The 12,022-nt window shown below is 36.6% G+C and overlaps 1 protein-coding gene and 1 long non-coding RNA gene across 3 annotated transcripts in view; one reads left to right on the top strand and one right to left on the bottom strand.

Moving 5' to 3' along the window:
• Positions 1-12,022, bottom strand: part of Flt1 (fms related receptor tyrosine kinase 1) — a 177,733-nt gene that overhangs the window by 53,927 nt on the left and 111,784 nt on the right. For both annotated transcript variants that reach the window (XM_078016179.1, XM_040281637.2), the window contains exon 16: positions 1,508-1,639. In XM_078016179.1, the coding sequence (XP_077872305.1) occupies positions 1,508-1,639 (132 nt within the window). The remainder of the gene's footprint in view (positions 1-1,507; positions 1,640-12,022) is intronic.
• The window catches only part of LOC110598704 (uncharacterized), a 130,611-nt gene that overhangs the window by 24,959 nt on the left and 93,630 nt on the right, over positions 1-12,022 (top strand). The window lies entirely within an intron of this gene.

Here is a 12,022-nt window from a genome sequence, read left to right as displayed (position 1 = left end):
CTGCTTCATGCCGGAGCTTCTCCCAAGTCATTAGCTGTCCAGTCATTGCTGACCCTTTTTCCCTGGAAGAGAAGCTGGGAAGACAGAAATAGCAAGGCAGGGTTGCCATGTGGTGGGTTAAATCCAGTCCAAGAAAAAAATCTAGTTCCATTTCAGGTCTGGGATTGCCTGACTGTGATTTAGGTTAGTCATTTCCTATCCCTTTGGAGGTTGATAGTAACTGTTCTGTGTATCTAATGGGGTTCTTGTGAAGACATGGGGAAAAATAGCATTTGATCTGATAATAGGGGGCCTTCCTGCTCTCTGCTCTCCATGGCCTGAGGTAACCACTCCTAAGGTCGCATTGGAAGTCCTTCTTAAAAGATAAGAGCAACCATTTGAAAAAGGAAGTATTCAAGCCAGATGTACATTTCCTCTATGTGTGAGCAGAACAGTTGAAAAGAATGTTTTGAATCATTTGGGAGGCAAGCAGGGATATTATTGAAAGTCTTTGGGGGAATGCTACCCTCTCACTTTTCCTGAATATAAATTTGTGGTACTTCAGCTTCAGGAGACTCTAAAACATCTCCTAGAAAAGAATGGAAAGTGTGAATTCTCAGAGTTATGTTCGCTAAGCATTGTTACATTTCCAGGGTAAAAGAACTGAAATTCATTGCTTTCTTCTTAATCCTTCTTCCAGAAGTACTTGCATATTCTGAAGTACAGTAGTGAGCATTTGGAAACAGGCTTCTGAGCAAGTTCCATCTTTTCATATCAGACCTCAAAATGCCATTGATATTTACATCTGAGAGGTACCAATTTGATATTTTATGATGCTGTAAATTTTATGTTTTTGGATGATTCTTAGCATTGGAGAATTGAAACTGAGGTCTAAATTGTTTTCTAAATGGAAGCCAGATGGCCAAAGCAAAGGCAAAATTTGGCCGTTTTGTGTTTTGCCACTCAACAAACTTTCTGAGGCCCAGAAAAAGGAAGCACTGGAATATTTTTCTTAAATGTGGTCTGTTTATTATGTGTTGCTTCTCCCTGATAATATTTTGTGCCTATTCATGTTAAAAACCAGCTTAGGAAAACATTGGGGCAAGAAGCACATATCTAATTTCTGGGAATCTGAAAAGGAAAAAAAAAGAGCAGTTTGAAGAGTGTGGGTTCCTTTTTCCCTCCCTCCCTTCTTGGATTCTTTCTCACAGGTGTGGGCCACTCAGGCCATTCTCTGTGGGTCATTGTAACCATGCTGTCAGCAGTGGGAAGTCTTTTCTTCCAGGAACTACTTCCCCTGCTGGGATGGTTCAGATTGTATGTGCTTAGCCTGGCCATCTTGGGCTTTGCCTTGTGCCTCACCAGACAGAAACAGATAGTACCTTCCCGGAGGGGCAGGAGGCAGGAGAAGGAGACCAGGGAAGGAACAGATTGCGCCAGGCAGCAGGGGACTGGGAGGTGGGAAGTTAAACAAACAGGGAAATAGGTGTCTGAACAGTGTCTTGTTGCTTTCCTATGCACTGTTTACCTTGCACGGTGAGGTATGCTGAGCTTTCGGTGGCACCCTTCTGGTTGGTGGCTTTGCACTGATAGACACCTTCATCCTCCTCAGTGACTCTTTCAATAAACAGTGTGCTGTTTCCCGGTCCTAAAATAATTCCTGAGGAGTGAGAGATGTTTAGATTAGTGGACCTGAATGATAAACAAAACAACTTCTTCAACTCAAGTGTCTTCCTATCCATCTGAGTTTGGAGGAGGAAACCTGAGCTCTGATTAACCAGGGGCAGCCCTGCTTATTTGTTCTCCGGCTGTCCAGGCTTTCTGCTAGCACTTTCCTCACCAAGGAAAGTTGTGATCCCAGCTGTGGAGATGTGGCTGTCCCATGGGGTAGGTAGAAGTGAGGGGGAGCTGCCATTCCCTACTTTAAAGATGTAGGTATCAAAAATAGCATATTTAATACTAACAACTACTTTCACTCCCAGCATGGGGCTTTTTCTAAGCCCCATGCAATTCAACATACCTTGACATTCATAACACCCTGCAAAGTGGTATTGTATTTTTCACACATGATGAAACTGAGATTCCCTAAGGTCAAATAACTTGTCCAATATCATGCATTTAATTGAAAGCACATTTGTGGCCTATGGGTCAAAGGAAATCATGTTTCATTTGTCATGTAGCCTGGTGAGGTTGCATAGCATAGTGGCAAAGAGTTTGGGCTGGGTTTGAATCCATGCGTTATCACTATAGCCTTTTTCACTTCAGGCAAGTTACTTAATCTTCCTAAAGTTTCAGTCTCCTCAACCTTAAGGTAAAAATGAAAGCAGTTTCTTCTTAATAAATGTAAAAATGAATGGCACAACATGGCATATGGTAAAAGCAAGTATTAAGTTTCACAGAGCACGGTGTGATGGAAGGAATACTAGGAATGCACAGGCACCTGAAAGGCTTCAAGACACAGAAAATATACAGAAAGTAGTTAATGAATGAGTATGAGTAAATGTAGCACAACATATACAATCAAGTGCAAGGGCTGAGAAAGGGAGGGAGATCAACAAGAATGGAAGTAATCAGGAAAGGCTGCATGAAGGAGGTGGCCCTTGGGCCGAGGTGAAGGAAGAAAAGAAGGCCTGAGAAAAGGCATGATGTTGAAATGAATATGTACTGAGGGCTTGTTGTTGATTAGTAATAAAATGGGTTTGACCAGAGTATAGGCTATATTTTGTTAAAACTAGTTAATCTGTTTGATTACAAAAGATAGACTCAAAGAATAAATTTTGTGAAATGTTTAAAAGCATAAAAATGTAAAAGAAAATAAAAAGTAAAAAGATCAAGTGGCTATAATTTTACCTCCTCTCAGATGTTCCTTTAGTATTTTTAAGTGTACTTCTTTTGTTCATTCTTAAAACAAATATTTTTGAGCTCCTACTATGAACTAGACCTATAATAAACAGGCAAATAAAAATTCTTGCCTACAAAGGGCTTAAATTCTAGTTTTGGAGAATTACAAATAAATAATGTAATTTCAGGTAGCAACAAAGTATATGAAGAAAATAAACCAAATAAAGAGGATCATGGGTTAAGAAGGGTGAGGAGGCTATTTCATTTTATTTATTTATTTTTAGTTATGGGGATGGATATCATGCATGCTAAACACATACTCTACCACTGAGCTCCAACCTGAGCCGCAGGGAAGGCTATTTTATATTGGGTGTTCAGAGAAGACTCTCGAAGAAGGTGATGTTTGAGTAGAGACCTGCAAGATAGGAAGGAACGAGCCATCTGAAAAGTTGGAAAATGGTTTTTTAGGCACAGGGAGCAGCAAATTTATAGTCCCTGAGGCAGGATAGAGTTTGTTTGCGAAATGTGAAAAAGACCAACTGTAGCTAGCACAAAGTAAGGCAGCAGAAGAGATGAAAAACTAGGATGGGGGATGTAGCTCACATGCAGTTCACTTGCCTAGCATTTGCAAGGCCTGGTTTCCACCTCTAAAGAGGGGGGAAAATAAAGAAGAGATGAAAACAAGAACTAGGCAGAGCCCAGATCCTTCATGACCCTGTAGGCCAAGGTAAAGACTTAGGATTTCATTCTAAGTGCAGTGAAAAGCCACTGGAAGCATGTAAGTCTGTATGGGGATGATATGGAAAATATGATGGCTATTGAATTTGTCCAGTAAAAGACATGATAGATGAGTGGCATTAATTACATGTATGTATAATTTTCATAATTTTAAATAACAGTACAATTAACGTCCTTAGGCATAAGGTTTTTGTTGTTGCCATTTCTAATTATTTCCTTAGGATACAGAATTGTAGGTCAAAAACATAATGCACATAATCAAATTGTCTTCCAAAAAGATTACACAAGTCAGCACTTCTACCAGCATTGGGTAAGAGACTGTTTTATCATTCTGCCAGTATTGAGCAGTATCATATGAAAAAATAAAAAAACACAAAACTTGGTTGATTTGATACGTAAAAATGATTTTTGAAAAATTTGCATTCTCCGAATATTCTCTCAAATGTATGTTAACCATTTCTATTTCCAAAGCACCTACTTTGAGTAGTGACTGGAAAAGGTGAGTTTTAAGGAGAGCTTTGAAATCTTGGTTGGGGAGTCCTTCTGATTCTTGGTTAAAAGAAGAAGGAGTCAAGAAGGGACTGACATAATGGAAGGGAAATGACATAATGGAAGTGATGTTTAGGGAAGTTTAGTCTAGAAGGAGAATACAGGATGGATTGGAATGAGGAAAGAGTGGCATCTGGAATTCTGGTTCACCAGCTGTAATTCACTCAGGGAATGATGAGGCCCCAAAGTGGATATTGGGAAATGAAGTGGAGAGGAAGAAATGGAAATAGACACTTGGTAGAAACAACCTGCAGGGACAGATTCTTTATTGGATACAGGAATAAAAAGAGGTGAATCCAAGATGTTTTGAATGTTTTTAAGCCCAGATAATAGGAAAAAATGAGAGCTCTTCACTATAACTCTGGCTGTCATTGATATTCTTTGGAGCTGTTTTCCCCATCTGTAAAATGAGAACAATACCTGCTCTGCCTATTTCATGGCATTATTATGAGGATCATTTGAAATAGTTTAAGTAAAAAATTTGAAGCTTTGAAAAGTGTAGGGTATTGTGTAAGTGGCAATAATAGAAAATAAAAGTATGGCTTGAGAATACATGATGGGGGTCATTGGGCATTTATGATATAGCAGCTATCTTGCTACCTACCATCATCTCCTTTGCAGGAGATCTGAAACAATAGTCCTTTTTCTCTTGCTCAAATCCAAATTTAAAGCTAACAACATGAAAATAAAGTCAAAGGATTTGGATTTTACCCAAGTAGATTTGTAATTATGGAAGGTGATAAGGCAGTAATGGGATGCTAATGAGCTAACATTGTGTCTGGCACAGATTCCTCTTTGCATCACATTGAGGAGAGGAGCTAGGGTGGAAGGATGTTCAGAATCAAGAGCAAAGCTTTTCCTTCTGATTTGCCTTCACATTATGCTCTTAACTAATGGCACAAAAACACTGATGCGTCACCATCATATGGGCCACCTAGAACTCTATCTCGTCATGCCCTTCCTCACTCCCTACTCTTTTTAGTTCTCTTTCACACCAATGAACAATAACTATTCTTATTACCTTCTGCCCACACATAATTCACAGTTGTTTCTAATTTCTATATTGCCTTAACCTATTGATCCTTGCTTTGAATGAAATAATCCTTATGATAGAGGCTCTATTCTATTGAAGAGTGAATTTTTTTAACAAGGATTCTATTTATGACAATTTTAATTCTTGTGTAGTAATTACTTTCAAAACTTAAAAGGTATAGAGATATTACAACCCATGCACCCATCATTAAGACTATCAGATGTCAACATTTTCCATATTTTATTTAGACCCCTTACTTCCCTCACATAAAATAAAATTTATACTTTTTTTTTTTTTTGGTGGTACTGGGGATTGAACCTTGTACATGCTAGGCAAATACTCTACTAACTGAGCTATATCCCCAGCCCAAATTTATACTTTTATCTTTTCCTTTACCTTCTTTCCAGAAGGTATCATTGTACTGAAATTGGTACATATCATTCTCATGCATGTTTTTATACTTTTCATGAATAGTATTTATGTACAATATATAATACTATTTTGTGTTTAAAAATTCTAAATGGATGCATACAGTATGCATCCTTTTTCAACTTGTGTTTTTTCTATTCATCAGTGTTTTAATTTTTATCCTTGTTGATACATGTAGATAGAGTTCATTTTTAAAAATTAATATGTAATATTCCATTGTATAAAAAGGCCACAGGTTTTTAAAATCCACTCCTTTCCTGTGGGATAGTTGTAGATTATATTTTATTTTTTTACAAAGAAGGCTGCAATGAACATCTCACACAGTATTGTGTACCTTGTGCTGGTTCATAGGGCATACCCATTTTCAATTATTACCAATTGTCTTTCAAAATGAATCAGTTTATATCTGAACCACCAATAAGCAAGAGCTTGCCATTCCCCGTATACTTATCAATACTTGGTATTATACTTTTTAAGTAATGGCAAAATGATGAGTGAGAAATAGTATGTTTCTGTGGTTTTAATGTACATTTCCTTGATTACTAGTTAGGTGAAACATTTTTTTAAAAATTTTTTTTAAAGAGAGAGAGAGAGGGAGAGAGAGAGAGAAGAGAGAGAGAGAGAGATAGAGGAGAGAGAGAGAGAGAATTTTTTAATATTTATTTTTTAGTTTTCGGCGGACACAACGTCTTTGTTTGTATGTGGTGCCGAGGATCGAACCCCGGGCCGCACGCATGCCAGGCGATCGTGCTCCCGCTTGAGCCACATCCCCAGCCCAAGGTGGAACATTTTAAATGGCCAGACTTTTTCTGTTAATTGCTGCATCATATCCATTTGCCCATTTTTCTGTAGGCTTAATTTGTCTTTTTCTCAGTGATTTTAGGATTCTTACATGTTTGGATACTAATTCTCTGTGGGTTAAACATGTGGCTGGTCTTCTCCAATCCTATAAGCAGTGTTTTTAAGTTCTTTTATGGTGAATTTTTATCTTTAAAGTTTATAAAATTTTAGCGTAATCAAGTTGGATATTTTCTATTGTAATTTGTGATTTTTATTATTTGCATTAAAAATCTTTTCTTATTGCTGGTAGTGTTGGAGCATGCCTGGAATCCCAGTGACTTGGGAGGCTAAGACAGAAGGATCACAAGTCAAAGGCCAGTGTTAGCAATTTGGAGAGACTGTAATCAACTTAGTGAAAGGGTAGGGGTTGGAATATGGCTCATTGGTTAAGTGCTCCTAGGTTCAATTCTGGATACCAGAAAAACCCAAACAAATACTTTTTCTATTACGCTGTCATAAAGCATTCCCTTTTTATACTTTTTTTCATAAAATCTATCTAAAAGATTAGATTTATTTAGAGTTTTGTTTCTCCTTATTTGGTTTTAAAATTTATCTGGATTTTTCTTCTCGGGAGGGGGTGTGTTTATGGTGTAAGCTAAAGATCTAATTTTTACCATGTAAATAACCAATGATTTCATCATCAATTACTGAATAGTCTCTTCTCTTCTTTTTTTTTTAGAGAGAGAGAGAGAGAGAGAGAGAGAGAGAATTTTAATATTTATTTTTTAGTTTTCGGCAGACACAACATCTTTGTTTGTATGTAGTGCTAAGGATTGAACCCGGGCAGCATGCATGCCAGGTGAGCGCGCTACCGCTTGAGCCACATCCCCAGCCCCTCTTCTTTTCCTATGGAGTTTTGGTACCAGCTTCATCAGATACCACATCTCCATATACTAGTGGTTTTGTTTCTATGACCTGTTTATTTATACCTGTACCACATAGTTTATGATTACTTGATAAATACATATTGATATCTGGTATAGTCTGATGTATTTTTCAAAATGGGCTGATTTTTCCTGGCTCTTTATTTTTTAATATTTCAGGTTTACCTTATCAAATTCTATAAAAAGCAGTGTTGGGATGTTGTTTGAAATTGTACTGAATTTATTAATAATTTGGGGAAAATTGTCACATTTACTTGTAGGTTGAAGCATGTGATATTGCTAGTATTTTGACCCCCCAAAATGGCAATATGGTTCCACCCAATAACAAATATTCCTATCTAGGAATAGCAAGGATTTTGAGTTATTTAGGTCTTTTATGTCATTTAATAGTTTAATGATTTTTTAAGTTACATTTTTTTTGAGATATGTTGTAAGTTTTGTTGTTATGCACAATGGTATTGGGTTCTTTGAGGGATTGCTCTGTCTGAATTTTCTTTTTTAGTTGGGTGTGAGTCATTAGAAGTAACAGGTAGAATTCACTTATAAACATGATCTTTACTTTGTCTTGCTGAGGTGGTGAATTGTATGCCTGGCTGCTTCTAGAGAGTTTGCTTAAGTCATTTTCATGTGCTTGTTTATGTATTTCCATGGCTTCAGAGGGTGAATACAGATTTCTTCAACCACTAAAATCATAATAATTCCTGTGCAAACTCAGTATTTATTTCTCTTTAAGAAGCTGTATCTGATTGGATCAGCAGGGCATAGAGCAAGACTTGCAAATGTAGATGCCTTTAGGGGCCAGCCATATAACATAAATGAGTTGGGAATGAAATCATGGGTCTGTGGGGATGGGAGGGGTTGCCTATGAAGCATAGAGGGCCTATCTTCCATCTGAAAGTGAAAACCTCATCTTAGCTCCTACCAGATGGGAATTTGAGTCTAGGCATGTCTTCTGATATTTAAAGAGAAGACAAAAATATGAATTTTTTTTATGTTAAAGCTCATGATTTTTAAATGAAATATTAACCAAATTCACTTATTTAAATTTACTGAGTCAATAAAATATTGATGCCAGATAGATTAGATACAACTTTGATTTAGAGAATGTACATAGGGATAAGCTTTTATATTTTTGTTAAGGACCTTCATCATCTGGCCTCTGCCTGTCTTCCAAGCCTCAGTGCCTATTATCTCTCTAAATGGATCCTTGATATGACCATGCTGATCAATTTGCAGTTCATGATAAGCCTCAGTGACTTTATATCCTGTTAAGGGTCAAGTTACTTGTCCTTTAATATTGAAGGTTTAGCTACTTTGGAAAGCATCTTTTGGTTTTTTTGGACCCCTTCTATGTTACTCTTATATTACTTTGTATATGCCCCTACTCTGGCACTTATCATTTTATAATCAAATTGCTGACTTTCTTATCTGCCTGCTCCACAGTGTACTCTTGGAGAAGCCTTCTTACGTAATCTTTAGTGTCTAGCTAACCTTCATTAACTAAGGAAACAACCAAATGAATCCAGACAGTAGAAAATCAAGTATAGGGGTTGGAGGATGAGAGTAAGTTTTGTGATCTTTGCTTAAAATTATGAAGCTATGCTAGGCATTGAGTCTTACGCTTTAAGTTGTAGTATTTACTGATGACTCACAGTGTTTCTGTTTTCTCAGAATTTGTCAAATTGTATGTCTGTTAATTTTGAGGTTCAAAATGCCCCCAGTTCCTAGAGCTTTAGAAATGCAACCTCTGGTGATTTCACAGGTTTCATTAGCCTCAAAGAGATAATACTTTACAGAGGGTTGTTTTTCTTGAATACCAATAAGGTATTCTGATGAGAAGACTCAGTGTAAGTACTTAACTGACATATTGTGTTAGTTGCTAGTGGTATTGTGGATCAGTTTGTGAACACATTGGACTACACATTTATCCATGGGTTGTGGTCTAAATTTTTAATATGTCCAACTCTTTTAGTATTTTCAAGGGACTTCGTAAATAATTTACTTTTTCTTATTATACTTTAAGGTGAAAGTCATTGACTATAAAATCTTGATTATCAACCACAACTATCTATAAATTGTAAAACACACAGAGAGAGGTGTGTGTGCATATATTCCTGACTCAATAAATTCTTATGGTATGTTCAGATTTGCCATACCATATCTATAAGGATGGATTTGTCTATACTGCAAAATATAACCACTCACCTACAGTGGCTTTTTTGTGCATGATATTTAAAGTTGTACTGACTTTATTAATAGTATTTCTAATGACCATTATAAGACAGAGAAGTACTTCTGCAATGCAAAGAGGTTAAAATCAAGAAAATATATTTTCTAAATAGCTAAGTAAATTTTAGGAATACATACCATTAAAACAAAGTGTATTGATGTCAAAGGACTTCTAAGGTATATTTAATGATACAAGCAAGTCACATAGTATCCTCTTAAATTCAGATTTCATCTCAGAGATGCTGGCTTTCCCATAGAATGACACTGCCACTCAGTATAATTTATTATTTTATTTTAATCTTCATCCTAGTAATTATTATATGATTGTATACTATATGCTTATAATTTTAAGTTTATTCCTTGTATTTTTATGAGAATGTAAATTCAAGGTTCCTACATTGTTTCAGCACTTAATTTATGCCTGTTATGTGATTTTGCTAGAAGATGGTGTGTATCTTAGATAGCATATGAATTTTCTTTTTTTTTTAAATCTTTAGTATAAGGTGGAATTTGTAGAGATTGAGCCCCCTTCTACTCTAAGAGCCCAGTCAGTGCTCTTAGTTTTGGGGTTAGTATCTTTAGACAAGTTAGAAGTCCCTGGGATAACTCCTGAGAGAGTATACCTCCCCACCTGCAGATCCCTGTATCTCTTTATTTCTCTTCTCTATTTTCTTTGTCCCCCATTTTTTCTCTCTACTGTTGACCTCTCAAGCATTGACTGCTCTTCAGACCAGATGAGCTGCCGACCATGGCTGTGCTCAAAGTACTGTCCCACATGTTCTAAGAGTTCATAGAAAGAATTGAAGGAAGAAGTCAATTCACTCACTGTCAAAAAGAAGCAGCTTTGGGGGTTGAGGGTGTTGGTGATAGAGCAAGGCTTAGCATGTAGAAGACCCTGAGTTCCAACCCTAGTACTGCAAAGAAAGGAGAGGAAAAAAAAGAGAGAGAATATAGGATTTCCATTTTGGGTTATGAAATAGTTCTGAAACTACATTACATAGTAACGGTTGTGCATCATTGTGAATGTACATAGTGTCATTGAACTGTACACTTTAAAATGGTAAAATTTATGTTATATGTATTTTGCCACAATTAGGAAGAAAAAAAAAGGAAAGTCTTTCTAAAATGATGCCCATGCTGGGTATGGTGGTGTACACCTGTAATCCTGGTGACTTCAGTGGCTGAGGAAGGAAGATTGCAAATTTGAGGTTAGCCTCAGCGACTTAGTGAAGATCTAAGCAACTTAGTGAGACCCTGTCTGAAAATTAAATTTTTAAAAAAGGTATGAAGATGTGCTCAGATGTGCTATTGGTAAAGCACCCTGGGTTAAATCCCCAGTATCATATAAGTAAATACTAAATAAAATAAAAATTAAAATAAAATGATGTCTACATTGGCAAAGTTCCTTCCTATTTCTTATATTCTGAATTTTCATTTGCAAATTGAAGAGAACTTAACACCTACCTCCAACCAAACTAAAACAACTAGCTCATATGCATATGTTTGTGTTGTCCAAAATGTGATCCCTCAGGTCGTACTTACTGTGGCCAGCAGCTTTCAGAAGGTTTTTATGGGCTGAATAGGAATGAGGATGTTATGCTGTGAAATGCAGCCAGGAAATTTACTTTGGATAAAGCATTAGGGTATGGTATGATATATGATGCTGCGTATGTATGTACATCTATATGTGTGAGACCTATATAAGCTGAAACTTGTCAACAAAAAATGTATTTGGGAGCCAAGATTGATTCTATATAAATAGCTTTTATTGATTTCCAATTCAAAATGGGACTTTACTTATAGGTTACTTTATTTTTCTAGATGTAAACTATTGAACTCTACAGCTGTACTTTTCAGTTTTATTGAACTAGCCAAATATTAAGATGTAATTGCAGAATTGTGGGAATTATATAAAGTAACATTTTTGTTTTTTTGTCATGTTGTGACTGGTTAAAGTCAGGGTTCCTCTTTTGACTGAGATCAGGGTTGTAGCTCTGAACTTCAGCAATGCCAACAGATTTTATTTTCTGTGCAGTTACCCAGCTCCACTCTTTTATTGCCACTCCTTTCTCTTCACCTTCTAAAAGGAAGTTTATTCTTGGAAAAGAACCAAGCCTTGATTCTGCACTGGTCCAGAGTGTTCTTCATATTTTATTGTTGTCAGAAGTACAAATAAAATTTAAGAATGTGTTTTGAGGTCTCAGCCTAAGAAAAGAGCTGTTTCACTATTCACTATTGAAACTTGGGCTGCTTCTTGGTCTGGATAGAGATCCCTCTGACTTTGATGTCACGTATTGAAGAGGAAGGACTAGTAAGAATAGCAGCTTAGCCAGTCCCACCAGCCTTAGTAGAGATGGTAAGAGCCACAGGCCACCTTCACATGCATTGCCCTATGCATACCTGGGAATCCTGAACATCCTTCTTTTCTGCTATAATAGTTCTTCATTCATTGTGCATCATAGAGTAGATTGCATGAGAAAAAAAAAGGTGCTTACTACTC

The sequence above is a fragment of the Ictidomys tridecemlineatus genome, chromosome 6 (genome assembly GCF_052094955.1).
Source record: "Ictidomys tridecemlineatus isolate mIctTri1 chromosome 6, mIctTri1.hap1, whole genome shotgun sequence".
NCBI classification, from domain to species: domain Eukaryota; kingdom Metazoa; phylum Chordata; class Mammalia; order Rodentia; family Sciuridae; genus Ictidomys; species Ictidomys tridecemlineatus.
Note: the sequence above shows the minus strand (reverse complement) of the source record. Positions and strands in the feature narration are given on the sequence as shown.